We start from the raw sequence: 15,469 nt of genomic DNA, 5'->3' as shown, positions 1-15,469 counted from the left end.
AAAGTCCAAATTTTTCGAAAGCCAGGGTCCAGCTGAAGTTTCTAGTCAAGTTCAAATCGCAGCCTGCTGCCTTGTATAGTTTTCGTATTCCCTCCACACCTCCGAAAAAAGGAAAGCAAAGACATCATTTTTGGCAAGCTTTTCGCCCTCAACGCTCGAGCTCGAGTGTCATCGATGCCTCTCCCTCCTCATCCCATCTTCCACAGAGTCTCATTCCAAAGAAAGGGAGAGCATCATGCCGACAGCTACAGGAAACCAGGCAGTGGCTGCTGCTATTGGTGCTGGACCATCGGCGTTGGCATCGGCTTCCATCACAACCTCGGAACAGCTCGTCAAGGCACTTCGTGTACCTCAGCCACCAGCAAACAGTGTACGCAAGATCGACATTGCTCTCGATGCATGGCAGTCGGACAGCTTCTTCGTCCCCAAGAAGGCTGAGCTACTATCTCAGTGGGTGCTCGAGCATCTTTGCTCCTCACTACGATCATCGTCTACTTCCGCCCAGGCGCCAAGCACGCCCAACAAAGGAAAGAACAAGGCCAAACAGCAGCAGCACCAGCAGGCACAGACAGTCGTAGTCGAACTGGATTTGAAAGCATGGCAGCTTCTTTCGAGCATCGTCACAGCTCAGATCAGCCCAGAATCGGGCCTCTCGGAAGCCGCCAAACAAAGCTGGCTTTCGCATCTTGCCAACACACAACCTGTGCTCACCTTGGCCGGCTCTTTTGCTCGACAGCTTAGTCAAGCCGCGTCGTTGGATGAAAAAGAGGCGCTGCTCACAGCTGCATCGGTTCCACTAGAAAGGCTCTTGCCTCCAGCCACGTCGAGGACAGCAGCCACCAACATCGAAGCTGCTGCGGACTCCATTCACGCCTGGCTCGACTTTTTTGGCAAGACACGCACTGCTCTCGAACAGCAAAAGGGATACGCAATCCTCCAGTCTATACTGTCTACTTTCACCACCGCCCTGCAGTACGGCTCTAACGCCAAGAGGAATCACCAACATTTTTGCAACAGTGCAATTCCGTCGCTCTTGAAAGCTCTCCACAAACTTGGCAGTCACGATATCGATGCTAAAGCCGAGTCCACGCAAAGCTCCGCCCTCCTCGACGCAGTTCAGCAAATTGCTGCTGAGTCGCTCTTCACCGAAGATGTCCAGCGAACGCTCTTGCAGGCTGGTCGACAAGCCCAAGTCACTAGAACCGTCAGTTGGAAAGAGTCCAAGATCACCACCTCCGGAGTCGTGTCTCAGCTCAGCGGCTTCCTCCAAGATCAGCAGCTCACCCAAGCTGCGCTCAGCTCTCTCGCCACGCTCACTGACCTTCTCTACTCCAAGCTAGGACGCAGCGACGCCCTCAACTCGATCGCTTCCAGCAGTAATACCTCGTCGGGCTCCGTGCGCGAATCACAGCTCTCTCTTGTCCGCAAGACGATGCTTTCGCAGTGGTACTTTCCCCTCGTACCACACCTCGTCTCGTCTGCAAGCATCCAGGCTCATCAGGTGGACCGAGCCACAGCGCGAAAAGAGCTGCTCCAGGGCATCGAGCGTCACAGTCTCTACGTAATAGGCTGCGACGAAGTTCAAGAGTGGCATTCGTTGTTCAGCACACTCTTCGATACAATTTGCCACGAATTGCGTCTCATTGTTACGGATGCTACTCCAGCCGCTCAGGGCGAAAAGGCGGACCACTTTGCTTGCCTCACATCCCTTTGGCGATTGGAAAAGTCAGTCATCGAGGACAATCTCACTTCCATCTTTGCCTTGGTCGCTGTACAGCCCGTCTCGAAACCGGCTCTGTGGCTGGCCGAAGAGTTGCCCGCCCCGACGCTCGCAGCGCTCGACTTCTTCCGTGCTGTCGCAGCCATCGACGTGCGATTCAGAACCATCCCGTCCCTCGTCGAAACCGTTCTTAGAAGTATCCCGCTAGCAACCGAGCTCACTGCGAAGGTCGACAACGATGCCACGGCTACATCGCTGTTTACGTCTCAAACGTTCTTGGCCGAACTTGCAAAGCTCTGTCGCGACAGCGTCACCGCCATGCAGGTGGCGGATCTCGTTCACCGGCTCACAAGCCTGGCGCAGCGCCTGGACACGATCTTGCAAAGCGATACCACTCCCAGAGCATCCAAGAAGCCACGCACCTCGTCCCCCACCAAGGCCAACCAAGCGCAAGCAGAAGGAGCAACCGCACTGATCGCACAACTACAGATCGCAGCACAGGTCCTGCAAAGCGTCAATCTGGCACCGACTTTCCGAGCTCGCTCCATCGCTGCAGCGGAAGAGCTGCACAACGTCCTCGTCCTTCCATGCATCGACGCTTGCCTCTCATCGACACGCACGGCCGAAACGTACGGCGTGGCGGCCGCTGCATTGCGCGTGAGGCAGGCGCTCTTGTCTGAAAAGTGGCGGTATGACCCTTCGGAGCCGGTCAAGCTCGACGGTTCGCTGCCGACCGAGAGCCTGCCGTGTCTCGAAGAGGCATTCAACGAGCGGGCCGAGTCCTTGCTCGAGCTGCTCTCGCTCGGCGCTACTGGTGAGAAGGAGGTTCGCCCAGCGCTGTGCCAGTTGCAGTTCCAGATCGTGCAAAGCCTGCTCCAGCGCGCCGAGCGGGACACCTTCCTCGAAGTGAAGGAATCGCGGTATTGTCGACTGATCGCAGAGGACGCAGGTGTGATCCGCGACTTGCTTCGCGAACTGCCATCCGCGAGCAGTGCGAGCGCCTGGAACGGCTGTCCTAGCCGCGTGCAAAACCGAGGCGAGCTGTTGCAGATCCTCTGGATGGCTATTGTGACTCGATGGGCGTCGCTGTTCGAGGCGGTTGCAGCGACGCAGACTATGGAAGGGCTTGCTAGCACGGTCGTCGCGACGGCGGAACCAAGTGTGCGAAATGATGATGCACAGAGTTGCATGCGATACATCACGACCACAGCGTTGCGCAACGCGTCCTTCCTCGAGCTGCCCAAATGGCGCAAGCACATTGTTGCGGCCGTTCTGCAGGAGGTCGCTTCTCAGCAGAGCCTAGAGCGCCGACTGGCAGCCACGGTGCCGCTTTGCATTACCCCGTCCGAATGGGTCAGCAAGGCTGCGCGCGCATCTGTGGCCAAGGCGCTCCTCGCGCTCGATGGCGAGATCGTCGCTGCTCGTCAAAACGGCGCGGCGATTGCTGCGAACGTCTCCATGGAACAGTGGGTGGAGCTGCGCAGTTTGATCGCTAGGGTCCTAGAGGAGTACGCAACAGAGACTGATGTCAGTGACGAGAATTTGTTTGCTGCCCTCCAGGCATTCTGGGGCGCGCAGCGCAGCGATCCAGGTGAATCCAAACAGCAGCAATCCTGGGAGCGCGCATCGCTCGCCGCCATTCACTCTGCGCTCCGTGTGCTGCTCGGGCGGAGCAAGCACAGTTCAGCCACGCTTCAGCGTCTCTCAGACGTCGCAGAGATGCTCCGACAGGAGGCTGCGGCAGAGTCGATCGCGGACAAGACGCGGGTATCGTTCAAGATGCGTGCCGCCCAGGAGATGTTGGCTACCCTCACCACTTCTGGCGCAGCTGCGCAACAAGACGACGCAGCTGCTTCCACGACGAATGTCAAGGCGGTTTTGGACGTGTCTTCTGCAGAGCTGAACACAGCCGGCGACGTCGCTCGAGCGCTTGATGTCGCGCTTTACCATCTTCGCGAGGTTCGGCTGCTCGTTGGTGGATCTGGCGGCGATGGCGCCGGTCCTCTGGAGTTGACACAGGTGCTTTCCAGGCAGGTCGTAAGGTCGCTGTGCATCCTGTTTGGGCGGGCGAACATTTTGGCGGCAGCGCACGGCGAAGTGGGTGAAGGACAAAAGATCCTGCGATCAGCAGCGGATGTGGCGCTGGAGCTTGTGCGTTGCATCGACGCAAGCGGTGCGTCCAACAGCAGCTCCGTCCTAGCTGCGTCTTTGGCGTACTCGGCGCTGATCGCCTCGCTGCCCGGTCTTCAGGAACAGCGACGCGTGGCTGATGGCTTGCAACGCTTTGTCTCGCGTCTCAGCACGGAACAGTACGACGAGGCGCTCTCCAAGCTGTTGGTTGCGCTCCGATCCACGGCTTCGGCCAGCATTGCTGTCGATGCGGTCGACGCCAACGAAGCCGCAGCGAGGGACGGCGACGAAGCGGCGCTGGTCAGCACCGTCGGGCTTGTGCTCGGCAGCGCACCGGAAGGAACGTCAAAGGTAGCGAGGGCGCATCTGTCCACCTGGCTCGCTATCGTGACCAGCAGCAACGCGCTGACGAGCGGCGGACGGATCAAGCTGCGCTCAATGGTGGCGTGCACGTCGGCGCTCGAGCAGCTGTGCAGCAACCACGCGATGCTCCTGCGGTCGCAAGACATGGGTGCTGTGCTGCAGCTGTTTTCGAGCATCGCGGGGCCGAGCATGTTGGACGAGCCGTCGCAGACGCTGGTCGAAATGCAGCCTTCGGCGCGGGACAGCGTGAGGACGAAGGTGTTGGACGCGATGCTGTCGACGTTGAGCTCGCTGATGCGGCTGAGGCAGGATCTGGTGCTGAGCTTCCTGCCGCAGCTCGGTCTGCTCCTCGCACGGCTCTGCACGCTCTTCCGCCGACTGCGACGTCACCCGCAAACAGCCAGAATCGAAGCATCCGGCCTCCAGCGTCGACAGCTGCGTCGCGACCTGCCCATCTGGCTCGACCCGGTGCTCGTCACCCCGCTCAACGCCTCGCTCCACGCCCGCGCGCTCTCGCGCCTGCTCTCCAACCTGGTCGTCAAGAACGTCTCGCTCAAGAACCGCTCCTCCTCCACCACCTCGCACCAGCATACCGTGGGGGCGAAGGCGGAATCGCTCGCCCGACCGTTCTCGAAACACGCGTCCTACGTGCTGGTGGCGTACCTGCGGAGTCTGACCGCTCCGAATGCGGTGGTGCCCGCCGAGGTGCGCGCCGAGCTCGAGGTGGGCATGATGACGCTGTGCGAGATCATGGGCGTGCATCAGCGAGATGCGGCTATGGTCGGGCTACTGGACTCGGCAGGCAAGGTGTTGCTGAAGAGGATGTGGGGCGAGTATGAGAAGCAGAGGTACAAGGGTCAGTAGGCGATGGTGCTCTCAGCACGATTTGTTAAGACCAGAATGCAAGGTCAGAACAGTTGCACTGCACACGCGCCGGAATGTGTGTGTTGCTCGAGATGTATATGCGTGTGATTGAGTAGGTGAGTCGTGATTGTGCAATTGAGTGTATCAGCTACGACTTGGCTGTGCGGACAGCAGTGGGGGACGTATCAAGCCGGACGATGGGCTCGGGACGTTTCGAGAAGAGGATCTTGCGCTTGATCACGTTGACCACGTCGTAGTAGACTGCTGTTTGCGGTTCTTCGCCTTGGTCGTCTTCCTCTTCCTCTTCCTCCTCCTCGTCCTCCTTCCCTTGGTTTGCCTCTTGCGCCCCGCCCCGCTGCTCCGCGTTCTCGTCGATATCCGTCAGCCCAGACGCCTTTGCCAACGGCCTCGACTTGACCGGAGTCTGTCGCGGCGGCGACGAGCTGAAATCCAAAGCGTCCCTTGCGCGTTTGGGCGATATGGGAGGCGACGAGCTCCTCCCCGCTCCCCCCACGTCCTCTACTGGCCTCTTGGCCCGTTTCACCGTCCCCACCACCCCAATTGCCTCCACCTCCTCCCGCGACCTTCTCCTGCTCGCATTCCCTACATCCGCCAGCACCTGCTTGTCGGCACGAACTTTCTTCTCGAGCACCGCGAGTGGCCGGACGAGGTTGACAAACTTGCCCTCGAGCCGGTGGTGCGAGATCATGAGCACCGGGCGGTCTGGGCGGGTGGGCTCGAAGCTGATGGTGCCCAGCACTTGACCGCCGCGCGGATTTTGGTTCTCAATCTCGAGCGAGCCTTGCAATTCGATGAGGATGAGTTCTCCTTGCGGGGTGAGCGCGGTGAGGGGGGGTGGGGCGAGGGAGCGGACGGTGGATGACGAGGCGGTGGTGGATGAGGCGGTGGTGGAGCTGCTTGAGCCCGCAAGTGGCAGATTTACGTGTATGCGCATTGTGTGGTATGCATGTAGTGGAGACCAAAAGGTCGAGGCCGAGAGGATGGGGTGGCGTTGAGCGAGACGAAGAGGTTTCGAGGTGAAGAGGAGAGTGTTACTTTTCAGTAGCTGAGCGCGTCGCGCTAACGAGGCTCGTGTAAATGGAAAGAAAGGGTCCTCATCGGGTCGCAGACGCATCGGCGCGATCTGCCGGTGCCGATCAGACCGCACTTCTTGATCGAGACATGTCAAGAGTCGGACGACCCGGCAGTCGTTTCACTTTTCCATCCACCCAGCCGAAATGGCGCATCGTATTTGTGCGCGGTTTCGCCCTCTCAAGCAGGGCCGCACCGGCAAGTCCGCGCAGCTGCTACTCAGCAAGCTCGCCAAAGGGAAGTTTCCCATGGAGCTCTCGGAGTGACCCTGGAGTAGATGCGCACAACACAAACACACCCAAATACAAACACGCCATAGAGCAAAGGCTGAGCTGCGCGGCGCGGCCCATCGCCGCAAGACCCCTCACCCTCCTTCGGAAGTCAATCCGCACTCTGGATGAGCAGCGGCGACACCAAGTCGACTAGGTGTGAGATGTCGAATGTCACTCTCGAGTCGCTGAGCCGTGTGACCTGCGCAGGGCCGACCAAGGATCGTCCTAGCAACGTCCGACGGCTTTGTGCGTTGGAGCGGGTCTGCGTCTATGCCTGCCTCTGCGTATGCGCCTGCGTCTGCCGATGCGAGACTTGCTTTCTAAACGGTCTCGGGCGAGGGAGGGTCTTCGAAAGCCTTCGGACGAAGCGAGCTAGCAGCGCGGCCGCTTACTTGGAAAAGTAGAAAAATCGTTATTTTTGCCCCGACAGCTGGTCGAGCCCGTGTCTATGCGTTTCTCGATATACTAGCTCCCCTGCCGCGATGTTTTTCCTCCTCGATCCAATGCTCGGGAAAGAATCGAGACAGACGGAGAGAGTGAGAGAGCGGATTCTGCGTGTGACCTGAAAGCCACTGTCGTCAGACCTTCAGAAGGGGTCCACCTCGAAAGCCTAAATCAGATAGTTGTTTGCTTGCGGCTGACGACGGAGTCGCACATCCTCAAACAAATTGGGGTCGCCTCTCCTCTCCTCTCCTCTCAGCTTGCCTCAGCTCCATCAGCACTCCTTTCGGCTGTGGCCGCAACGCAACCAACCTCGCCTTTACACATCTTCTCCGACAGCAACGAACGCCAGTCGAAAAGCAAACATCCGGTCCTTGGTCACTTCCCTTTTTGTCGTCTTCGATTGGAGCAGTCATCGACGTTCCGCTTCGTCTGGCAGCATTGATCCCCTGACGGCAGCCACTACCGCTGCAATCCTTCCTTTCCCTTTTGTCTGAGCAGCTCACCACTTGCTGCTCCTCCGTCTCCTCATTTGGAACATCGCCTCGCCCAAGATGATGAATTGATCTGCTCTCACATCGGTCTTCGCCCTCCGTGGCTTTCCGATCGGACCTTCGTGCTCCTCAGACGCTTCACCAGAATCCTCGCATCGACTTCTGGAGGCGTCTGCTAGCTTGCAGTCAACGACTTTGCCCTGCTGCCTCATCCTCACCTCCAGCTAAGACCCGACATCATGGCCGACAGCGCCTTCCTCAAGTCGCCTCGCTTCGACATCGACGAGGAGCCTGGCGATTCGCACTCCTCCTCGGGTCAGCAGTGGGTTGGCGCCTTTGAGAGAGTCCTCGGCGATCGCGAGAGCCTTGCCTCCGAACGGCCCACTCGGCCTTACGCCAAAGCCGTACCCTCTACCAATCCCGTCATCGGTGCGCGCGACAATCGATCTCTCTCCGTCCGTCCCGCTGCTCTCGATGATTCCGTCAGCGAACCTTCACGATCCACTTCCGCATCTCGAGCCGGCAGTGCACACTCTAGCAGCCATGGGTCCCCCTCTCTTCGCAGCATCGATCCTTCCGAGGCGCCACAAATGCAACAACACGTCGTTGCAGATCCTCTTCGCTCGGATCAGGCTCAATCTCTGGCCTCCGAAGCGGGCTCCACCGGTAACACCCTCACTCGTTTTCGTACAAACTCGTCCAGCGGCAGTGTCTCGCTCGTTTCCTTGCCTCCCTCTTCCGCAGCGTCTACACAGAACACTTCCACCCATACTAGCTCTGGAACCTCTCTACAATCTCGCGGCAAACTGGCTCCCGCTTTCCCGCATATCGGTCCTCCTCAGCTTGATGACACGGCCGAGCTCAAGGTGCAGTCTCAAGGTCCAGCTTGCATCTCGGTCAACGTCCAAGACTGCCTCCGCTTCGAACAGAGCTACATCAACCATGCTCCCTGCGTCCACCACGTCATGGTCACCAACCGCAGCACAGACCGTAGTGCCGTTGTCCGCCTCGAATCCGACCTGCGGCAGGGCCTCACTTTTATGCGTCGAAAGCGTTCGTCCCAGAACGAGTTCGAGCCTGTCGCCTGGCCCTCGAACAGTGTCAACTGGGCCAAAAATGGCGGTTTCATTCCTGATAGTCTCCGAGGCTGGAGGCATGTCCTGGGCAACCTTGAAGTGGCAGACTCTTTTATCCTCGATCCACAGCAGACGACAAAGGTCTACGTGCAGTTGAAGCCCGTCGCCTTCGTCGAAGAAGCCGAAGCAGAACGGGCCACCAACAGCTGGCCTAACACGGTGCCCTCCTCGCCATCGGCGCAAGACGCTGCCAACAAGCAGTCAGATGTGCTAGTCTCGCCGGCTGCACCTCTGGCTCGTCCAGAGGAGAGCAGGACTGTTTCGCCTGTCTCGACGCCAGCTGCCTTTGGCGATCAGCAAGGTAGCTTCAGTGCTACCGTCTCGGATCACGGCAGCACCGGCAGTGCTCCTGAAGAGTTGGGCCTCACCTCGCCGCGCTCAGCGCCTGAGTTGCACGGTTCGCGAAGTTCTGCTCGCACGCAGACAGCTCGTCCACTGTATCCTGCATTTGGTCTTCGTGGCACCATCACTGTCTCCAGTTGGACCATTCCTACAGATGATGACGACGATGGCGCCGCAGCCGAATCTGCGAAAGTGCCTGGTCATAAGAGCACCCAACCTTCGTCCTCTGCCGCCTTGACATCGGCTTCCTCGCGGCCTACCAGCACATATAGCTCGCAAGCGGCATCCACATCTGCTGAATCGTCCGTCATTTCTGCGCTTCGTTCGCAACCTGACGATCAAAATGTGCAGAGGATTCGCATTCCCGTGGCTGCGCAGTGTTGCAAACCTTTTATCGACGCTGCAATCACTTCCAACGGACCCATGGATCTCACCTCAGCAACGCAGACCAGCCACGGTTCCGCCATATATCTCGACTTTGGCGATGTCATCGTTGGGCAGTCGCATTCCCAAATCTTGACGTTACGCAATCTTTCAGAGATCGACTGCTTTTGCCAACTCAAGCTCGAGGATGCCGACAACATGCTCCAGACGCCGCCCATCAGCTTGACCCAAGCAGATACCGACGAGACGATTCCCTCCGTCTGGGCTGGCGACCAGGGATCGCTGTCCTACGATCCTTTGGTCCTTGCTCGCCTCAAATCGAAGCAGATCAAGGTCTCGCTAAAGCCGCAGGAGCCGTGTCGCGACTACGAACAGGTGCTCACCATCACCTCGCTGCACAATTCGGCCAACAGCATCCGCGTCGTCATCACAGCCAACATGCTCGGCACCGCCAAGGACGACGCTCTGTCGGTCACTCCGGGTGATTACCTCGACTTTGGAGATTGCTACGGAGGCCACTGGACCAAGCAGCTGCTCGTGCTCAAGAACAATGCCGATGTGCTTCTCGATGTCTCCTTTGGAGTACAGAAAGGCTACCAAGTCATGTTCCAACTGGCCGAGTTGGCGCCACAAACGGAGGACGAGGCGCCGGATCAGGAGGACTTTCCACCAAGCGCTCATATTAGCGAGCTTTCGCTCTCTTCGGCGAGCACCGACGACCGGAGTCGGATATCGTCCGTCGCAGACGGCAGCAGTGTCGACTTTGCAGCCGATGGCTCTTCCAGTGCGTACGACCACAGTCGACAGTCGGACACTGGAGGCGAGCAAGGCGCTACAGCCTCCGAGCTGGCCAAGACGCCGACCCATCACGCGCACGTGCCCAAGGGATCTGCTGCAGTGGATCCACCTGCTCTTGAGCTGCCAGCGACAGACAGCAACGATGCTTGCGACTTGTTGCGAGGTCGAAGGGGCAGTGCTCAGACGGATGAGGATGGCGTCGATGCCTCCTCGGTTGCATCGCAGGCGGGCTCACGCGCCAATTCGCCAGTTCGGCCAGCTGCCAATGTTCCCTCGCAGCCTCCTGTCAGTGCTTCGCTTGCCTCTTCGGCAGCAGAATCGGCGCGTCTGGGGAGGGGCGAGACGCCACACCTCAACCTCATGGACCGCGTGCATTCTCGTGGAGCGCAGTCGCTCGCCTCTGCCACTAGCGATTTTGATCAGTCGAGCGTTTCGACCAACTGGCATAGTCAGAATTCGTCCGACTACGTGCGCGGTCGTGCCACCGAATCGGAACGTCACGATGATGCCAACTCGGTGCGCTCGGGGCATACAGCCTTGTCGCAGGATAGCCGACCCGGTCCGTATACTGCCAGCTCGTCTCACGCCGGTTCTTCGAGCGCATCCGTCCGCAACCAGCACCGCAGCACGACGAGTGCAGCCATTTCTGGATTGCGAAACGTCGAGCACGCACAGAGCAACCAGCTCGAAGAGCTCATGCTGCGACCCGGTGGCGAGTACCGCGTCTTTGTTTCGTACCGCCCGGAGCGCGTGGCATGGGATGCCGACTTTTCCGGAGGTCGACTGGTCGAAAAGACATTCCGCATCTCGCTGGATTACTCGCGCGCCAAACTTGCCAACATGCGAAGTCGTGGAGGCCGCGAAAGGAGGACAGTCATCTGCCACAGCCGTACTTGCACCTCGTTCATCTCGATCGCTCCCAAGATGATCGATCTGGGCGACGTGCAGGTGGGCACGCGCAAGTCGGCCAACATCTCAGTCACCAACCGGTCCGAGCTGACGGCAAGGGTCGATCTGCGCTTCGTCTCCAAGGTGCTCAGCATGTACCGGGACGAAGTGGCCATCCCTGCTCTGCAGACAGTCGAGCTCAAAGTCGAGTCGTTCCCGCGCAGAGTCAACGAGACCTACCGCAAGCAGATCACCGTAGCCAATCTGCTCAACAGGCAAGGCGATCAGATCTTTGAGGTGCGCTCTCGTAATGTCGACAAGCAGCGCATCAGCTTCCACTCGCTCTTCTACCGCATCTTGACGCCCACCGGCGCCAACTATGTCGACTTTGGCGACGTCGACATCAACTCGATGCGCATGCGCACTTTCACTATCGAGAATGTGTCCGACAAGAAGCTTTCTCTCGAACTGAGCCCGGCTCATCCCGAAGACGTTACGCTCTACATCAAGGCTCCGGTCACCGACATGAATCGCGGCAGCAGCCCCAAACCCGAGGCAAGGACAGGTGTCTCGAAATACAGCGAGACGCAGCTCAACGATTCGCAAGCTTCCACTGCAGAGGCTCCTGAAGGGACTGGCGCCGGCCGCACAAACGGAAGCTCGAGCAAGTCCAAGTCGGGCAAGCCTTCGATCAAAGGTGCCGATCTCAAGGAGCGCTTCCTGGAGACCATGTCCGTCGACTCTCCCACTTCGGTGCGCACCGAGAATGCGTCGTGGAGACTAGCGCAGAAGCACAGCCACTACCGCAAGAAGGAGGACGGCAGTGTCGTCTCTACGCAGCGGAAAGCCAATGGCTCGGGCAAGTCCAAGCCCACCATTAACCTGGTCTCGGCGCTCAAGAAGGGGGGCAAGGGCAGAATCACAGTCGGCTACGGCAAGACGGTCACGTTCAAGGATCGCACGTTGATCAGCGAGTTTGAGTATCTCGACCTTGCTACTGGTCCGCCTGTGGATGCACGGCGCATCCCTGCCAAGAGCAAGAAGTATGCATTGCTCGAGAACATCACGACGGGCGGCAAGCCTAAGAGTCTCGGTCAGACTACGGGTGCAAAGCACGTCGCCGATGACGAGGCCAGCAATGGTGGCGGCAGCAAGCCGAAGTCAGGGTCCAAGCTCAAATCGAGCCAGGCTGCTAAGGGCAAGGCGGTAGAGGGACGATCCGGAGCCCCTTCGTCGCCTGACACTTCAGCCACCAAAGCAGGATCTACCGTTCCGCGCCTTCCTTCGCCTCTGGCTAACGACATCATCGCCCACGATGCCTCGCAACGCAATGTCTCCAATCCAGACGCTACTCACCCCAGCTCCGGAACCTCTGGGACTGGCAGCAAGTCGCAGCCCACTTCAGCCATCCGTCAACACGGCAAGAGCTCAAAGGAGGGCAAGGCTGGAGACGCGACGGCGCGCGTTCACTTTTCGCCTGCATTGACGGGCAAGCGCAAAGCACCTCCCGTGCTCTCGAATCCCGTCGATGTATCGCGGATGTCGCTGGAAGACTTGCTCGCTGCCGTCGAGGCACAGACGAGCATGCTCAGTACCTTCTTCCTTGGCAGCCCAGAGGCGGAGGAGCAGTTTGTGCGAGCCGAGATTAACCTGCGACGCGAGTTGCAGAGCTCCATCGATGCCGGCAAGCTGGTTCCACTAGAAGTGCTCGAAGTGGCTCCAGCGTCTGAAGGCCAGGTCATTGCTGTTTACCATCCGAGCGGCAGCACGCGACCGCACATCCAGGGCAACGCACGCAAGCAAGACTCGCGCATCTTCATGCGCCTGATCGACTTTGACATGGGCATCGTTCGGCAGTCGGACGAGTTTTCGGGCATGGCAGAGCTCGAGGCAGACGAGCTGCCGGTGCGTGACCTGATGCTGCGAAGCAACACGTGCCGTAGCTTGCTCGAGTTGGGGCAGCCGCACATCAACTTTGGTCACATGGAGAAGGGTGACTCGAAGACGCGCAAGATTCTCATCCAGAACCGCAGCGAGTGGGCGCTCCGTTACTGCATTCGCAAAAGTGGCAGTATCGCCAGTGGCGACATCAAGCTCAGCAGCGGACGCTACGGCGTGGTGCCCGGCTACGGCAAGCGCGAAGTCGAGTTTGTCTTTTCGCCGTCCATGTCGGGCCCCTTCCAGGAGAAGCTGGTGGTCGAGAACGTAGCGGACCGGGACAACGACCAGACGGTGGTGCTCAAGGCCAACGTGCGCAAGACGCCCAACTTTGCGGTTGATCCGGGTGCGATCAATTTTGGCGCGTGCACTCCGGGCAGGCTCTCAACTCCCGAAAGCTTTGTGCTGACCAACACGACGAGCAAGTCGCGCTCGTTTGTGATTGCTATTGATTCGCACGATCTGCTGCATCAACGTTGCTTGATCGACGTTGGGCTGAGCACGGCCAGCGACAACGAGGTGAGGGGCACGCTGTCTAAGGAGGAAGAGGAGGAGATCGAAAACTTGTCTCAGAAGCTCAAGATCGCCAGCAGGAAGGGGAACGTGGACAAGGTCAAGAAGTACGAAGACCGGTTGACGGCGCTTGGAGTCAAAGCTCCGAGTCTGTCGTCTGCGACCGCTGCGCCGACGGATGCAGAAGGAGCGGTGGCGGAAGTGGGCGCAGGCGATGGCGAGATGGGGAAGCAAGGGACTGGGGCAGCTGTGGCTTCAGATGGCGGCGCCGGTGGCGGTGGCGGTGGCGGCGCGGTGGGGCTCGACAAGCCGAAGGAGCTTAAGCGCGTCTCGTCGACCGTCACCTGCTCTCTGGGGCCGAACCAATCCAAACGGCTCATCCTCCGTGTGCGGCCGAGCGCGGTGCAATCCGCCATCCCCTCGAACACGAGCGACCCCGCAGACCGTCGCACGCAGGACAAGTCCGGCATCGAAGAGGTCTCTGTGCCCGTCAAAGTGCACGAAGTTAAGAACCAGGACGAGACCAAGACGGTGGTTCTCATGGCGACGGTTGAGTTTGATTTGCACCAGTGTGCGGCTGGTTGTGGGGTGGCTGGTGGGATTGGGGGTGTTGGAGGGAGGGCGCTGGAGGAAGGGTTCCCGCCGGATGCGGTTCTGTTTAGCTCATCAGAGTCGTGATTTCTGTTTCTCAGCAGCAGCAGCAGCAGCAGCAGATTCGTTGGTTGTTTATAGTGGTGGTGGTCGTGCAATCGCATGTTTTGTTTTTCTGGTCTTGGTCGGTGCGTGTGTGAGGTGTGAGTTGTGAGTTGTGAGTTGTGAGGTATGATGGTTTGGGTGGGCGTGAGGGGGTCAAGAGCTGCGGTGCGGGCCGTTCATTGAGACGAATTTAGCTGCAGCGGCGGAAGAAGTCGACACGAGAGAAGCACGAGGTCTTGAAGATCCCTTACCGCCACGCTCGGACGGTGCACTGAAGGGGAGATCGGTATAGCCGGTAGACTGTCCATCATCTCCCACTCGACAGTGCCCCCTTGTCAACTGCATCGCATTGCATCGCACCGCACACTTGGAAGCGCCAGATGGCGATGCGGATGACATGGTATTGTTACATTGATCTTGCTCTGAGATTGTGGTTGGTTTAAAGAAGGCTATGCGGGCGGGGGAGCGATTTTGCCGTGCGACGGCAGCTTGCGCTGCTCCTCGCCCAGGTACAGGCGTTTGAACAGCACCACGGTCGTAGCCACGAGCAGTGGGAACGAGATCATCATCGTCTGTGGTTTGGATCGCGGAGAGGTAAGTGCAGAAGACCGTTAGTAAGACGGTGAGGTTGCCGGCAGAAAGCGAGGGGCGGGAGGGGCGGAGAGCTTACTCGGATGCGTTTCTGTTCGGGTGTGAGTGGGATTCGTGGCGGCATGGTTGGATGGCTATGTGAGCGTGCGAAGTCGTTGGGGAAGGAAGTGGGAGGCAGGGAGGCTTGTCGGTTGGAGGATGAGGGAAGGATTCTCTTGATTCAGGGTCCAATCTTTGAGGGAATCTTCCGACTTCCGAGACAAATCCCCGTCCAACCCGATTCGCTGACGCCCCGATGCTGGTACAGTACGCCGCCTCTGGTACTGCTGGCTTTGGCGTCTGTCGCTCACGGCACGACGGTCATCGAGGAAAAGAACTTCTACGAGTGTTCATGCGTTCGAGAGAGGAAGAAACGTGGCGTAAGAGAGACGCAGCGAGAGAAGCGGTGGCAGCGGCATAAAAAAGTTTCTCGCGCGTTTGGGCGTCGGTGTGATATGTCACATCGAATAGCGCCGGCTGCCCATTGTCTTTCCCTCCCCAGGCTACTCTCCCTCTCCGTCTTGTGACCCTTCCTTCCCACCAAAACTACGTCTCTAGCCCCTGGCACTGTTCGCGGTGGTCGAACTGACCTTCTGATGACGTATACCCTACCCTTCCAAACTGGGAGGGTGCGCCGCTTCGACGGTTGAAACGTGTTCTACCAAACCGAGCGCATTCTCGTTGCACGCAGACGTAGGACTCTGTGAATTGAGAAAGGAAAGACTACTAATGCCGATGCTGTTCAGAAAGGCATCGCTCGCCATCACC

General features: G+C 59.0%; 3 protein-coding genes across 3 annotated transcripts; 2 read left to right on the top strand and 1 right to left on the bottom strand.

Moving 5' to 3' along the window:
- Window positions 1–235: 235 nt before the first annotated feature.
- EX895_005586 (uncharacterized protein) lies at window positions 236–5,077 on the top strand (the record flags this gene model as incomplete). The annotated part of the gene is made up of 1 exon (XM_029886178.1): window positions 236–5,077. One exon carries the CDS (start codon window positions 236–238, stop codon window positions 5,075–5,077), a length of 4,842 nt encoding a protein of 1,613 aa, XP_029737409.1.
- A 148-nt stretch (window positions 5,078–5,225) lies between these two features.
- EX895_005585 (uncharacterized protein) lies at window positions 5,226–6,032 on the bottom strand (the record flags this gene model as incomplete). The annotated part of the gene is made up of 1 exon (XM_029886177.1): window positions 5,226–6,032. The coding sequence occupies one exon, from the start codon at window positions 6,030–6,032 to the stop codon at window positions 5,226–5,228; it is 807 nt and encodes a 268-aa protein (XP_029737408.1).
- Window positions 6,033–7,615: 1,583 nt separating this feature from the next.
- On the top strand, window positions 7,616–14,053 carry EX895_005584 (uncharacterized protein; the record flags this gene model as incomplete). The annotated part of the gene is made up of 1 exon (XM_029886176.1): window positions 7,616–14,053. One exon carries the CDS (start codon window positions 7,616–7,618, stop codon window positions 14,051–14,053), a length of 6,438 nt encoding a protein of 2,145 aa, XP_029737407.1.
- Between the last annotated feature and the right edge of the window lie 1,416 nt (window positions 14,054–15,469).

This window comes from Sporisorium graminicola, chromosome SGRAM_7, assembly GCF_005498985.1.
Source record: "Sporisorium graminicola strain CBS 10092 chromosome SGRAM_7, whole genome shotgun sequence".
In the NCBI taxonomy this organism is placed as follows: domain Eukaryota; kingdom Fungi; phylum Basidiomycota; class Ustilaginomycetes; order Ustilaginales; family Ustilaginaceae; genus Sporisorium; species Sporisorium graminicola.
This window is presented reverse-complemented; position numbering and strand designations above follow the sequence as displayed.